Source organism: Pistacia vera, unplaced genomic scaffold (genome assembly GCF_008641045.1).
Source record: "Pistacia vera cultivar Batoury unplaced genomic scaffold, PisVer_v2 Contig710, whole genome shotgun sequence".
Lineage (NCBI taxonomy): Eukaryota > Viridiplantae > Streptophyta > Magnoliopsida > Sapindales > Anacardiaceae > Pistacia > Pistacia vera.
Window position 1 is genome coordinate 31,993 of NW_022196569.1, and position 14,662 is coordinate 46,654.

The 14,662-nt window shown below is 41.3% G+C and overlaps 1 protein-coding gene and 1 pseudogene across 1 annotated transcript; one reads left to right on the forward strand and one right to left on the reverse strand.

Moving 5' to 3' along the window:
- The first annotated feature begins 4,904 nt into the window (after positions 1 to 4,904).
- LOC116114482 lies at positions 4,905 to 9,082 on the forward strand (annotated as a pseudogene).
- A 131-nt stretch (positions 9,083 to 9,213) lies between these two features.
- LOC116114480 (tRNA modification GTPase MnmE-like) lies at positions 9,214 to 14,242 on the reverse strand. Its single transcript, XM_031400627.1, has 9 exons — positions 13,766 to 14,242; positions 13,107 to 13,245; positions 12,261 to 12,382; positions 11,882 to 12,085; positions 11,521 to 11,580; positions 10,530 to 10,668; positions 10,208 to 10,326; positions 9,849 to 10,073; positions 9,214 to 9,510 (listed from the first exon to the last, which is right to left on the reverse strand). The coding sequence occupies exons 1-9, from the start codon at positions 14,201 to 14,203 to the stop codon at positions 9,316 to 9,318; spliced, it is 1,641 nt and encodes a 546-aa protein (XP_031256487.1). The 5' UTR covers positions 14,204 to 14,242; the 3' UTR covers positions 9,214 to 9,315.
- Positions 14,243 to 14,662: the final 420 nt, after the last annotated feature.

A 14,662-nucleotide genomic window follows, 5' to 3' on the forward strand; every position in this document is an offset into this window, starting at 1 on the left:
ACATTAACGCTTCATTGTCGGCTTCGTTGTACAGGTCCCTCCGAAGTGAACCGGTTCCTACCTCCACAGGGATCATCGCTTCACAGCCGTATGCTAGCGAAAAAGGGGTTTCTGAGGTAGAGTTTCTCGGAGTTGTCCTGTATGCCCATGGACTTCGGAGAGGTCGTCAGCCCAATTCCCCTTGGTCGCACCAAGCTTGGCCTTAAGAGTGTGCTTGATGGTTTTGTTGACAGCTTTAACTTGACCATTAGCCTATAGCCTTGCGACTGAGGCAATTTTTTTATGAATACCCAGCTCGTCGCAAAACTACTTGAATTCTTCATTGTCGAATTGTTTGTCATTGTCTGAGACGAGAGTATGAGAAATCCCATAGCGACACACAATGTTCTTGAAAACGAAATCCTTGAGCTTTCTGGTCGTGATCACGGCTAACAGTTCTGCTTCGACCCACTTGGTGAAGTAATCCACCGCGACCACGACATACTTGACTCCCCCTTTACCAACTGGCATGGGACCGATGAGATCGATTCCCCACATGGAGAATGGCCAGGGGCTGGTCATGGTTATCAGTTGGTGGGAAGGAACTCGCGGTATGTTCACGAACCGCTGGCACTTGTCACACCTTTTAACAAAGTTGTATGTGTCTTCTTGGATTAGAGGCCAGTAGTACCCTTGAAGAACAACTTTGTTGACGAGAGATTGTGCGGCGGTGTGATTATCGCAAATCCCTTCATGTATCTCCCTCATGATGTAATCTGCCTCTTCGTCAGTTACGCATTGGAGGAGACGGGCGCTAAACCTTTGCCTGTACAGCTGATCTCTGATGAGGGTGTAACAAGCAAATCTTGTTCGCAGGGTCCTTACCTCGACCTTGTCGTCAGGCAAGGTCCCATCTCTGAGATACTGAATGATAGGGGTCATCCAGGAAACTGATTCTATTACATTCATGGCTTGTTCGATTGGGCTGATACTGGGGGTCTCGATGAACCGAGCAGGAATGTTTTCCGGTGCATCTAAATCCAACGACAAGGCTATCCTTACCAAGCATTTGCTACAGAGTTACTATCTCTAGGAATCTGCATGATCATAAAGTGCTTGAACGGCTTGAGTGCGGCCTTAGCTTTCTTCAGATAGCTGATCATATTTTCTTCCTTGGCTTGGTATTCCCCCAAAATTTGGTTAACGACCAGCATGGAGTCACTGTGGATACTGATCATGATTGCACCCATTTTTCTAGCCAATTACAGTCCAGCGAGCAGAGTTTTATATTCGGCCTCATTATTGGTTGCCTTAAAACCAAATCGGAGAATGCCATGAATGGGAGCCCCTTCGGGACTCAAAAGGAGAAGACCTGCTCCGACCCTCTTTCTATTCGATGATCCATCGACGTAGAGGCTCCAGGTCGATAGATTTTGAGCAGTTTCCTGAATGACTTCGCTGGGCTATTGCTCTGACTCATTCGTCGGGTGATATGAGAATTCTGATATGAAGTTGGCAACAGCCTGCCCTTTGATAGTTGTTTTCGGTTTGTACTTCATATCGAACTGATTTAATTCCATGGCCCATTTAAGCAATTTACCCGATGCCTCTAGTTTCTGGAGAACCTGCCTGAGCAGGTAATTGGTCATTACATGGATCGTATGAGCGTGGAAGTAAGGTCGCAACTTTCTGGAAGCGATCGACAGGGCATAAGCTAATTGTTCCATTTTTGGATACCGCATCTCGGCATCTAACAGACGCTTGCTCGCATAATACACTGGCCATTGAACCCTGTTCTCTTCCCGAACTAAGGCTGCATTGACCACGAACTAAGAGATGGACAGATACAGGAGGAGGATCTTTTGCGGAAGAGGCTTGGACAGAAGAGGTGGTTTCCCAAAGTGCTCTTTAATACTCTGAAATGCCTGTTCGTACTCGGGAGTCCACACAAACTTTTTATTGGCCCTTAGAACATTGAAGAATGGCAAGCAACGATTTGTTGCCCTCGATATGAATCGATTGAGTGCCGCTATTCGCCCATTAAGGCTCATGACCTGCTTTTTGTTGGTCGGGTTTTTCATATTGAGGAGAGCTTGGATTTTCTCGGGGTTGATCTCTATTCCCCTTTGGTTAACCATGTATCCTAGGAATTTTCCCGAGGATACTCCGAATGAGCACTTGAGGGGGTTTAGCTTCATTCTGTATTGCCGGAGGATGTCGAACATCTCAGCAAGATGCACTATGTGATCCGAAGCGACATGCGACTTGACTAGCATGTCATCTACATAGACCTCCATCGATTTTTCGATCTGTTCGGAGAACATTTGGTTAACCAACTGCTGGTAAGTTGCTCCAATGTTCTTAAGGCTGAAGGGCATAACTTTATAGCAGTATAGTCCCCGATATGTGACAAAGGATGTATGCTCTTCGTTCGACACGTACATCAGAATTTGATTGTATCCCGAGTACACGTCTATAAAACTTAGTAGCTCATGCCCGGAAGTGGCATCCACGAGCTGGTCGATTCTGAGCAGGGGAAAACTATCTTTTAGGCATGCCTTGTTGAGGTCGGTGAAGTCGACACAGGTTTGCCATTTTTCGTTGGGCTTCTTTACTAGAACTGGGTTGGCAACCCAGCTCGGATAGAGAGCTTCTTGGATAGATCCATTCCAAAGGAGATTATCTACCTCAAGTTTCAAGGCAGCATATTGCTCCGGATCCATCGCCCTTCTCTTCTGGCAAACCTGCTTGGCTTCACTGTCGATGTTTAGGGCATGGCAAATAATATTCGAGTAGATCCCGACCATATCTGCATGCGACCATGCGAACACATTGATATTCCTTCTGAGGAAGCTGGTCAGTTCGGTGACGAGCTGGGAGTTAAGATTCCTCCTAATCTTAGCACTCTGCTTGGCTCACTCTGGTCGACCGACACGTCAGATAGATCCTCAACTGGCCCACTGGAAGAGCATTCCTGAATACGAGGATCCATATTATCCTCAGTTGGGCCAAGCTGCGACTCGATCCGGTTGATCGCCATTGCCTACCGGGGAATGCCACGCGAGATGTCTTTCCCTTTGCACACCATCTACACTGCTTTTACATAACAGTCGCGAGATGTATTCTGAGATCCGCTGACTTCCCCTATCCCCGTCGGGGTGGGGAACTTCATCTTTAGATGATATATCAAAGTGACCGCCTTGAAATTCCTCAGTAAAGGTCGCCCAAGGATACCATTAAAAGCGGAAGGGCAATCCACTACCAAGAACTCAGTTACCTTGGTCACCTTGTCGAAGTCACCCAGTGTGACTGGAAGCAAGATCGTTCCTTTGGGGATCAGGTGGTCCCCTGTAAAACCATATAGGGGGATCGAGGCAAGCTTCAGGTCGGCCTCGTCTAAATTCATTCTTTCGAAAGCTATCTAGAACAGGATGTTCACAGCACTTCCGTTGTCTACCAACATTCTGTGGACGTCGTAGCACCCTATCAGGGGCGTGATCACAAGAGTGTCATCATGGGGATGATGCAATCGAGTTGCATCCTTTTCGGAGAAGGTAATTTCCTCCTCCTTGCGAACCTTTGGTGGTCGCTGCGACGTGCTCATCACACTGATGGGGTCATGATGAGTTGCGCGAGTATATCTTTCCTAGGCACCTCGCAAGTTCCCCGCGAAGTGCGGTCCCCTGAAGATCATTCCGACGCTGCAAATGTCTTTGCGATCATGACGCTTCTTTCCTAGTTCCCCTTGATTTTTCTCTTATGCAGGAGTAGAGTCATCAATATATTCCTTGAAATGCCCTTGCTTAATGAGATCTTCGATCGCCTGTTTGAGAGCTCGACGCTCATCGGTGTGATGCCCATTATCCTAATGAAAGCGACAGTATTTTTTACTATTCCTGGTTGATAGGGGATTTTTCATGGGCTCAGGCTCTCCAAGCAAGCTGGCTTCTTCTAATTTGTCAAGAATGGTTGATACAGATGCATTCAAAGGCGTATACTAATTTCTGTAGCGATCGCGACGAGGAACTGATGCATAAGATTTTTTGGGCTCATAGCACGGTTTTTTTCCTTTTCATTGATCGTCAGTAGCCTATCTGCGATCAACTCTCCTACTTTCCCCCCGACCAGGCGCACTACCTGAAGCGCAGGGTTCACGACGGTGGACACTACCACTGAATTTTCAATACGGAGGTACTTCTCCGCGATGTTATAGAAGCGGGTGAGGGAAACATCATCTTCAGCCTGTAACTCTTTCCACAGGTCGGTCTGTGGGCGAACTCCCACTATGATGAGAGTCCAAACAAACTCTTCAAGAGTGTGAGCTACCTTATTGAGTTCTCTGTGGAATTGATCGATGTACGTTTGGAGGGATTCATCCCTCTCTTGCCTTATATTGCTGAGGTAGCTTAAAGGCATTGAGAACTTTCGGTTTGCTTGGAAATGCCTCGGGAACGTCGCGCTGATCTGAGGCCACGAGTTGATCGATCCCGCTGGGAGCGACCTGAACCATCGTTTGGCATGAGAGGTTAGAGTTACTGCCAAACAATGACACTTTGCCACATCTAAAACCTGGTGAAGTTCCATTAGATCGTTGAATTCATAAAAGTGATCCTGCAGATAAGAATTTCCATCGAACGCCCGCATATCAGGCATTCTAAATCTTGATGGGAGAGGGGCGGCTAATACCATCAGAGAAAAGGGAGACGCCGCTGCGACCTGCCCTTGCTCATTTTGCTGAGCTTTTAACTGATCTAGAGCTTGCTGCAACTCCTTAATCTAAGGCAGCGGAGCTATTTGGAGATTGCTTTCACCCATGCGAGTTCGCCCTTCGCGATTGCGGTTGAGGAAAGTCCAGAGGTCGAATTCCTCTTCGCCTTGGCTGTCAGTTCTAGCCGCCCTTGACACACGTTGGCTAGAGTCGTGTGATGGCGATGAATGGTGCAGGGAATTTTCACGACCTCCGTAGTGGTACAAACTGCCCCGCAAAGTGTGGGAACCTCCTGCACGATGACGACCAGGATCGTTTCTCTGGCGGTGATGAGAATCGCCCCGTCCAGCACTTTTATGGGGGTGTTCATGCAATGTGGCATGGGACGGCTCGGGCTGTGACTTTTCGCTGAGTCTTAATGCCACGGGTATTCTAATTGGGACGTGGTCGGTGTTTGCCAGTCCTTTGGAGCCCTTAGGCCCGCTGTTCGCCACTTGCTTACCCTTCTTCGACGCGCTGCAGTGCGCGCAGGTTGAGCTATTGCCCTTCTTCCACTTTTGCATGACCTGCAGGCCTTTTTTGCAGTTGCACCGCCCCAGCTAATTCGGGTGGCACGCCCCGGTCTAACCTTCAGTTGACCATTTAGAGAGTATTGTAGAACCTCTCCAGGTAGCTTCTGATGGCAGGATCAAGTTGTGAACTTGAAAGGATATCCCCCGCGACATTTTGTGGAATTAAGGGCACCTTGGGAGAAGTGTCCTCCTGTACTTGGGGGATCTCCTCAGCACCATGACTGGTTCGCTCAGGTTTGAATCAACTGGCCATTTGCTGTTGTAGGACCAGTTAGTCAGAGATTCTCCTGATGAAAGACGAATACTAAATCAGACCCTCCTTCTAGCGCCAAACTGTTGATGCGTGATTTTGACACCAACTAACCGCACGTGTGAAATGTTGAGCTAGCCTAGAAGACACACGTGAATAGGGGATTGAGAATGTAAATAATGGCAAGACAATGTTTAAAGTGGTTCGGATGCTTGACCAAGCAAATCCTACGTCCACTGATATTGTATTTATAATTAAAGGATTAGGTCGCGGCTTAGCAAGCTGATGAGAATACAAATAAGAGAGAGAGAGAGAGAGAGATATTACAGAGAAAAGATAGCTAATCAAGAGTAAAAATGAGCGAATCCCACAAACGGGAGAGAAGCTCTCTATTTATAGTGGGATACATTGAGGTAATCATTACTGAATCCGTAAAAAGGGGTCAGGTTCCGTGCAAATCTTCCTTTACGTCCCGTTATTCACCTACTTGCGCGATCTCCTCGCTTTATGCAGGGATTGGACACGTGGACGACCTCTAGCCTTTTGTCAGTCTGGCGTGCACCCACTGTACTAACAGGAGCATGCTGCTCACGCCAACATGTGACGTGGCCGCGCCTGAATGGTTGTAGGATCTGTCCAGACCTTGACCAATTGCGCTGACCGGGCTCTACGTCAGCCCAACTTTTCCAGGCATAACAAAATGTAATCCATTAAGTTAATGTTTTAAATGAAAATATTATCAGCTCCTACGGTTAATATATATATATATATTATTTTGGTTTATATATATAGTATGTTGAGATTTGTCAGACTTAAAAATTAATACTGAGTTTTGATCTCTTATAGTTTAAGTTTCCTGGGTCAAATAGATAGCTTACAAATTTATAAATGCATCAACATATACATTAATTGAAATGATTTAATTTTTATTTTCCACTAAAGTCAAATTATCACATAAATATTGATAATGGACTCTTTTTGTGAAAACTTAATTGTTAGAGTATCTAAACCAAGTTGTTAAATTTAAATATTAATCTTAGGTTAAGTGATAACTTTAACAAAATTACTCTTGAAAGATATGAAAGATTCATATCAGGGTACATACGACTTTCATCAAGTACAACTTTCCACATAATTCTATATGTATCTATCAGATCAAGTATGAAATTTTGTTTACTGTCTTTAAAATTGAGTATTACTTTCCTCTTTCCTGCTAGGATGGAAAAATATGTAATTTATATATCCGTATGATTGAGTTATTGGGTTTTTGAAATAGTGTAAAAATAAGTGTTTTGATTCATTGCTATCTGACCGATACACATTTTAAGAAGTCGAGGCATTTTGCATTGTTGGTTGGACAGGGTATAATAGCGTTAAAGAACAGTTCCGAAAAATATTTCATTATTAGACCTTGGACATATAATGGTTCACTTTTAGAAAGATATTTTGTCTCATGTAACCTGCTCAACTTGAAAAATGTTAGTTTTATTCACTCCCCTTACTCACTTCTCTTACTCACCTTTATTAAAATGAAATATGGTACACATACTATACTTATGATATCCGTACTATGTTTTATATTTACAAAGGTGAGTAAGACTAGCATTATTCGCTCAACTTTAGATACTCAGCCACATGTTTCTAACATATAATTTTATGGATTCTGTGTAATTAATATTAATGCTCTCTAGTTGAAGCCATGGACTCACGGTCGAGGTTTTATTTATTTGAAAGTTCTTTTACTACAGTACAAGGAGATCCTGATAATTCAACACTCCCCACAAATTCACGTCAAATTAAAAATTGCGTTAATTACAACAACTAAATAAAAAGATAACGATGACGCTATAAGAAAACTACCCTTTTAAAGTTTTGAAATTATTCAAGGTAATCTACTGGTATATTCTTTTGTAGCTTTAAATGGAAATATTATATTCTTGATATTAATGATTGAGTAAACGACATGTTCCCACCCAAGGTTTGACGAAATCCCAAGTTAGTACCACTGGTTTTATTTATTCCAGATTCCCACCCTTAAAGTGACGGAAAAACGTTTGATGTAACGGTAAAGGGGTAAATTGGTCATTTTACATGGGCGGCGCACGTTAGCAGACCACCGCCTCTAACAGTCCTCTGGTGCACGTTAGCAGCTGTCGTTCCCAATGTTTTTCACTCTTTTCTGGCTATTCTTCCACCCAAAATCACCCTAGTCACCACCATTTGAACCCCCATCCTCCCCTCTACAAAACCATACCATTCACAACCTCTCATCACTTGCCGATCTCCGGCCACGGCAACGAAAAACGGCCGATGAACACGAACTCTCGGCCGGCGAATGACGACGAAACGGTTGCTGGGGACATAGGGGTTTTATAGATTTGGGGACGGTGGTTGCATTGGTGGTGTCCAATTGGATTTTCACTGTCTTAATTGACCGTAATCCGGTGAAGAACACCGAAACCCTAAGCCTAACGGTGCCGGCGATTGGAGGGGCAAATGAGTCGGGAACCAGAGGGGTTTTGGACGACGGACTACGGGGAAGGTGATGGTGATGGAGGTGACCAGGGGGTTCGACGTCGTCGGAAATAGCCCAGATCGGGCTATTTCCGGTGAGGGTGTATAGTGACCGAGGGTGTTTTTGATATAATTTAAAAATAAAATGGTAAGTTTTGCAATTCTACTATTTTAGGGGTTAAAACATAATTTTAATTAATTTAGGGTTAAGGGCATTATGGTAATTGTACCCTCTAAACCCTAAAAATTCATAACACTGTTACTTTAAGGGTGGGAATCTAGAATAAATAAAACCAGTGATACTAACTTAGGATTTCGTCAAACCTTGGGTGGGAATATGTCGTTTACTCTTAATGATTTAATTAGTTATGTTTTTGCAGAGTGTATCTGTCGGTGGAACAGACACAGTTGCTACTGTGATTTGGGCCATGACCCACGCAGTGAAGAATCCTAGTGCTATGAAGAAAGCTCAAGAAGAAATTAGATACTCGATTGGGAACAAGGGTTTTGTAGATGAAGATGATGCTCAGAAACTACCCTATCATAAAGCTCTAGTGAAAGAAACAATAAGATTGCAACCGCCAATTCCAAGAGCAGCATCTGAAAATTGCACCATAAAGGGGCATAAAATACCTCCTAAAACACCCGTTTTGTGAATTCATGGGCGGCAGGAAGGGATCCTCACGCTTGGGAATACCCAAATGAATTTAATTGGTAATTGTATCGACTTTAAAGGGCAACACTTTGGGTTTATCCCCTTCAGTGCTGGGCGAAGAAATTATGTGTCCAGGAATGGATATAGCACTTGCGACAGTGGAGCTTGCACTTGCTAATCTACTTTACAAATTTGATTGGAAGATGCCAGATGGAATGAACATCGAAGATTTAGATTTGGATGTTAAAACAGGTATTACCATGCATAAGAGGATGACTCACCATACGTATGGTGTGGTGAGTCATGTTGAAGCTTTTCCGGATACCAGTAACTCGGAATTTTATAAAGGATCTTGCGGGTCAATAACATCACTCACTAGTTTATATTATTTTATTCGGAGGTGAAAAACAATAAACAAAGGGTCCACAAATGTTGCAGTACAATACTAACAAACAAAGGCGCTTTACTAACATTGTGACGAAAGATTAAAAAGGTCATTATCATCAAAATTTTGTGCACGATGCTTTTGGACCCTCCTACAATAAGATTCAGTGTTATAATCAGCCCCGTAATTTTTTCGGAAAATATAAGCAAAATCTTGTGCTTTAAATGATCCTATTACATGATCAAATGTTATCTATTTACCAATGCAGAACTTGCCAAAAATGTTGGACAATATCTCCTCAGAGATGTCTTCCCCACTGATCTGCCCAAGGGCCAATGCAGCATCCCTCAAATCAATAGTCCAAAAATCCAGAGGCATTTCCTCTTCTATTGATGATTTTAACCTTACAAGAGCCTCCTTCGTCCTCACAAGTTGCTCACATTGTCTCTAAAAGAAAAAAAAAAAAAAAAAAAACTAACCATCAGCCCATAATTGAATCTAACATTTCACCCTTCCATTTTTTGCTCAACAAAATCAACAAAGAAATTTATGTTAGAAGATGTTCTTGATAATCCTAATCCCACAAGCTAAGTTTTAGCTGGCCCATAGAGCTAAAGAGTTACGCCATCGCAACGAGTCTTGATGCAACTCAAAAAACTCTTTGGACTAAACCAGGACTCCCAGATCTGAGTAATTAATGCATGATGATCTAGGAAATTTTGGCACTCAAGAACATAAAATAATTCGGAAAGAAAAGAGTTAAATTCACATCAGTAGTTGCTAACCTGGTTCACAGTCCATCTGCGTCCACCTGCTGGAATCTGGTTGATACCCACAATCTCTGAGATTGCTGTCTCCAAATCTTGTATTCCTTCACCAGTAACAGCACAGGTGGAAACATGCTTGCTAAAAGGATTGCCATTTCTATTGACCCAATCCGTACATGCTGACAGAGCACAGTCTATTTTATTTATCACCAGAATCATTGGGGTGGAAGATCCACTCGATTTCTGCAATTCCAAAGAGCGACTGATGATCACACATAACAACGGAAAAATGATATACCAACATGATCTTAAATTGGTGACCACGATGACTACCAAGTAACTTACATAAACCAATGAGACTGATGACTAGTTCATACCTTATTAGATTGAATTCTATCAAGAAGTCTGGTGTCTTCTGAAGTCCACCCATCAACCGCACTCACTGTCATGATAATGACATCGGCACCCAGAGCTACAGCTTCAGATCTCTCTACACCTGCAAGGGAAATTACAATTGTCACACACCAAGTAATGAATGAACTTCTTAAAAATATTGAGCAAGGCATGATATAACATTTCCAACAAATATCTAGAACTGATCTCCAAAATTTCTCCAAATTACAACAATTCAACTTAGTCACTTCACAAAAGGTGGTTTCAACTTTCAAGATCAAGTTCATACAGAGAGAACACTCTTACCAATCTTCTCAACAACGTTGTCAGTTTCTCTGATGCCTGCTGTATCAAGAAGTGTCACAGGTACACCACATACTGTTACACTGGCTTCAACAACGTCTCGAGTTGTTCCAGCAATGTCTGTAACTATTGCTCTCTCAGTCTACACGCTAAAAATAAAACATGGATTCACTATGGTGTTGTGAACTCTAGTTGTGTAAAAGAAAATAAACAAATAAAAGGGCTGAAAATACTTCAGCAAGTTATATAAAGTATATTATTTCTTTTGAATTCTTCTTCCATTCAAGTTATACCTAGTTTCTATAATTGGATTCATAGAGCCACTGCAGGCCAAATGAAAAGGAGAGAAGAATAGTATCCAAATTAATTTCATTTTAGTATTTCCAAAAGTTAATCGCAGCACATTAATACAGCCTAATATATCCAAGGAAATATCAAAGGAATAAAAGACATTACTATAATCCAATCTTGTCTATTTTGAGAACAGGCAATCTCATGTTCACTAGTAATGTATACACTACCTGTGTAGGTCCTGACCGACATAGAACTAAGATTCTCATGTTGAAAAGCCATAATTTCATATAAAAAAGCAATAAAACTTAAAGATCTCCATTTTCTATTTCAAACATCCTTCAACGTTATTGTGCTTGATACATAAACTCAATTCTCAAATTATCTCATATTTCCAAATACTGGCATAAAAGCCATACAGCCCACACTTCTGTACAGATGTTTCATAACACAAATTTTACATGTCTGTTACGAACGGCCCTAATAGATAGGGCATCTCAATCAAAAACAAGAAGCAGTTACTTTACCCGAAGGCATTACTTGTGCATATTATGTGTCCAGGAAATCAAAATTAAGCAGCAAATGCCAAAACAAAATTAAAATGATAACTCCACATATATTAATCATGAGGACAAGTAATTCTCATGCCAAAAAGTAACCACCTGCTAGCAAAGGGGAAAAGAAAAATCTTAATGCAACATACTTTGCTCCAGGCATTAAGAATGCTTGACTTCCCAACATTTGGACGGCCAACGATTGCTATCTGCAAGTATTTGAATAAAAAAAGGTTGAGAAAACAGAAGCCTGTTAAAGAAGGCACCTGAATCTACAGTAACATACCTCAAATACACAGGCCATTTTATACTTTTTCTAAAGTAAGATACATAAAGAGCCCCTCCATACAATAATGAAAGTATTGCGTATTAAGCAAAGTCCCAAAATCCCATACAACTATAAAAATTGTGCAGCAAATCACTTTTATTGTATAGTAAGATAATAAAAGGATCCAAAATATTTATCATGAGTTATGACGCCAAAATGTTTATTATAATCCATAATTATACCTGTAATCCAGCTTGCAGAAGCTTATCATAATTGGCAGTCTCCAGTGCATTTTCTACATCCTGTGACATGGCATGTATTTTATCCATGATCACTTTCAAATCTAGTGGAGGCATCTCATCATCAAAATCTAAACGAGCCTCAATCTCAGTAAGCAACTCAATGCACTGTGCTCTCAGTGATTTGACCAAAGAAGAAAAGCCTCCCTGCCAAAAGAAACAAATTATTAAGGGCCCATTATTCTGATGCCACTGAAAGCTAAGATAACTGAAATAGGAAATGAATTTACATTTCTAGCTGTCCCAGATTTTTAATGCACTAGAGTATGTCAAACTAAGAAATAACTGCAATTGACATATAATTTCTGTAAGGGAAACATGCCTGGATTCCTGCCAAAGCTGCATCTGCAGCAGCGACAGATTTTGCAGAAACTAATTTTTCAACATTTTCAGCTTGAGATAAGTCTAAGCGGCCATTAAGAAAGGCACGCAGAGTGAATTCACCTGAAATAGAAAACAAGGAAAGTAACTGAATGTGAGTAAGCATGCAAGTACACATTAATTTCCCAAGATTTTCAGCTACAGATAGGTCTAACCAGTCATTAACGGCAATGAGGGTGAACTGGTCAGGAAGAGCAAACATAAGAAGAACTGTATGTGGTTGAACATGCAAGTACATACATTTTGCAACTGTGGATACGTATACGTATCCATTTGTAGAAGGCACAAGAATAACAACATTTTTACAGTATTGACAATCGAATGCTGCTACAACAAGATTGTGCGACCACTACTATTAGAGTGTATTACCTACTTAACACAGAGATACATAAAAGTCAGAACCAATAGCAATGTCTGTCCACTAAACACTCAAGTTCTACATTGGATAGTTAAAATCCAATCTACCAAATTTGAGGCTATTAACATGGCCATCAGATTATAACTCCAGATCTAACTATCAATTTCTCATTCCTACCTATAATAACATCATCTTGACAGATGAGACATAAAAGATAATGAGTTCTTTTGAACGTCCCAACAAAGGGACCAACATTGTACTCTTCAAAACAGTAGAAGGCAGAAACAGTCCACAAAATTAAATACAGACACAATTAAGCTATCCAGGGGTGATGAAAAAACAAACCCAGATCTCACAGTTGGTTGATATAATCTGATAATGAATATGTATAACAATTTTTTTGATTAAAAAAAAAAAAAAGCGGTAAACCTGGTTCAGCAAGGCTCGCTCCAGCTTCTAAACAAGCCCTTAACACACGACGCAAGCATACGTCACTACCATGGCACTGAAGTTCAACCACATCTTCTCGAGTGTAAGATCTCGGAGCCAACATTGGTACAGCTAAAACCTAGAATAATTAAGAGAACAAAAAGAAGAAAGAAAATTTCCACTTAGCACAATCGCGTTCTAGTCCAGTGACAAGCACAAATACACAACAAAGACAAACTCAAGCAACTAAAATTTACCAAACACAGATTATCCACTTTCATTCCAAACTATATTCTAAAGAAAACCATTATAAATCCAACATTCTAAATGACAATTGACTTCATAAAACAGAGAAGTGTTCGATATGTCAAATTATCCACAAATACTTTTTCTTTTTCAATTTTAATACAGCTTAAAAATGATAAATTGAAATGAAAAGCCTCAAGTTTTTCTTCATATCACAAGCACGAACTAACTCTACAAATGAACTAGTCTCATCGGAGTGACTATTATGTCATTCATTTTAATTTGTTAAAATTATTATTTTAATTTGTTAAAATTATTATTTTAATTTTTACTCTTTCATCATTAATACCCAAAAAGAGCATCAATTGACGAGGTTCGAAATCAACCAGAATGGACATAAAACATTTTAATACCTCATCAACAACTTCCCCTTGAGCATCTAAAACGACACCGTACTCAACAACATGAGTAGTGGGCCGCCAGGAAGTCTTCCTCTTCCTTGTCTTGAGGGGTCTAAACACTCGGCCAACGACATCGACGGCCTTGGGCCCCGACAGCCGTACAATCCCCACAGCGCCAGGTGGGCCACCCATGGAAGTGACAATTGCGGCAATAGTCCTGGAACTCTCAAACTTCTCCTGAGTCCCACCGTTAGCAGCAAGGAAGCGTTCGTCTGGTTTGAATACTAGGGTGTTATGTTTCGGGGGGTTTGGGGCTTTGGGTTTAAGAGATGAGGAAATGTTAGTGGCAGTTGGTATTGAGAGTTTGCATTTGTGGAAGAAAAGTGAAGCTAAGGAGAGTAGTGGCGGTGGTGGTTTGATGATCGAACGGAGGGAAGGGAGTAGAGCCATGAGTGAGAACACCACCCGCTGCTAAAACATCATCTTAATAAGGAAACATAATGCAAACGACTCGAGGATTTAAGTAGATGACATATCGCTCTAGTGCCAAATTTGTCAACCGACACCTCGCGCAGTGATGACAACTCAATTATATTAAAGTTAAGTACTTTTTCACACCCAAATATGGCTTAATTATACTTTCCCGCCCACGACTTTTAAAATACAATTTTACTATCTATATATATATTTTAGTGGCGAATAGAGAGCAAACTCAATTCAGACAATTAGAATTTTTAAAAGGGGAAGCCGATAAGTCTTTTGGTGGTAAAATGTTAAATTTTGGTGATTGAAATTGATCAAAATTTGACTTGAGAGGGGTGACTATGTAAACTCTAATTACTCGATTGCTGGTGATTGACAGGGTTGACAAGAGTAGTATATAAGGGGTTCTAGTGAGTGATGATCGAA

Excerpts from the sequence above, each read along its gene's own strand:
- LOC116114480 (XM_031400627.1), bottom strand. The coding sequence starts at position 14,203 with ATGGCTCTACTCCCTTCCCTCCGTTCGATCATCAAACCACCACCGCCA. Across the intron at positions 13,246-13,765 it reads AAGGGGAAGTTGTTGATGAG|GTTTTAGCTGTACCAATGTT; the intron begins GTATTAAAATGT and ends TAATTATTCTAG. Across the intron at positions 12,086-12,260 it reads CAGCTTTGGCAGGAATCCAG|GGAGGCTTTTCTTCTTTGGT; the intron begins GCATGTTTCCCT and ends TTCTTTTGGCAG.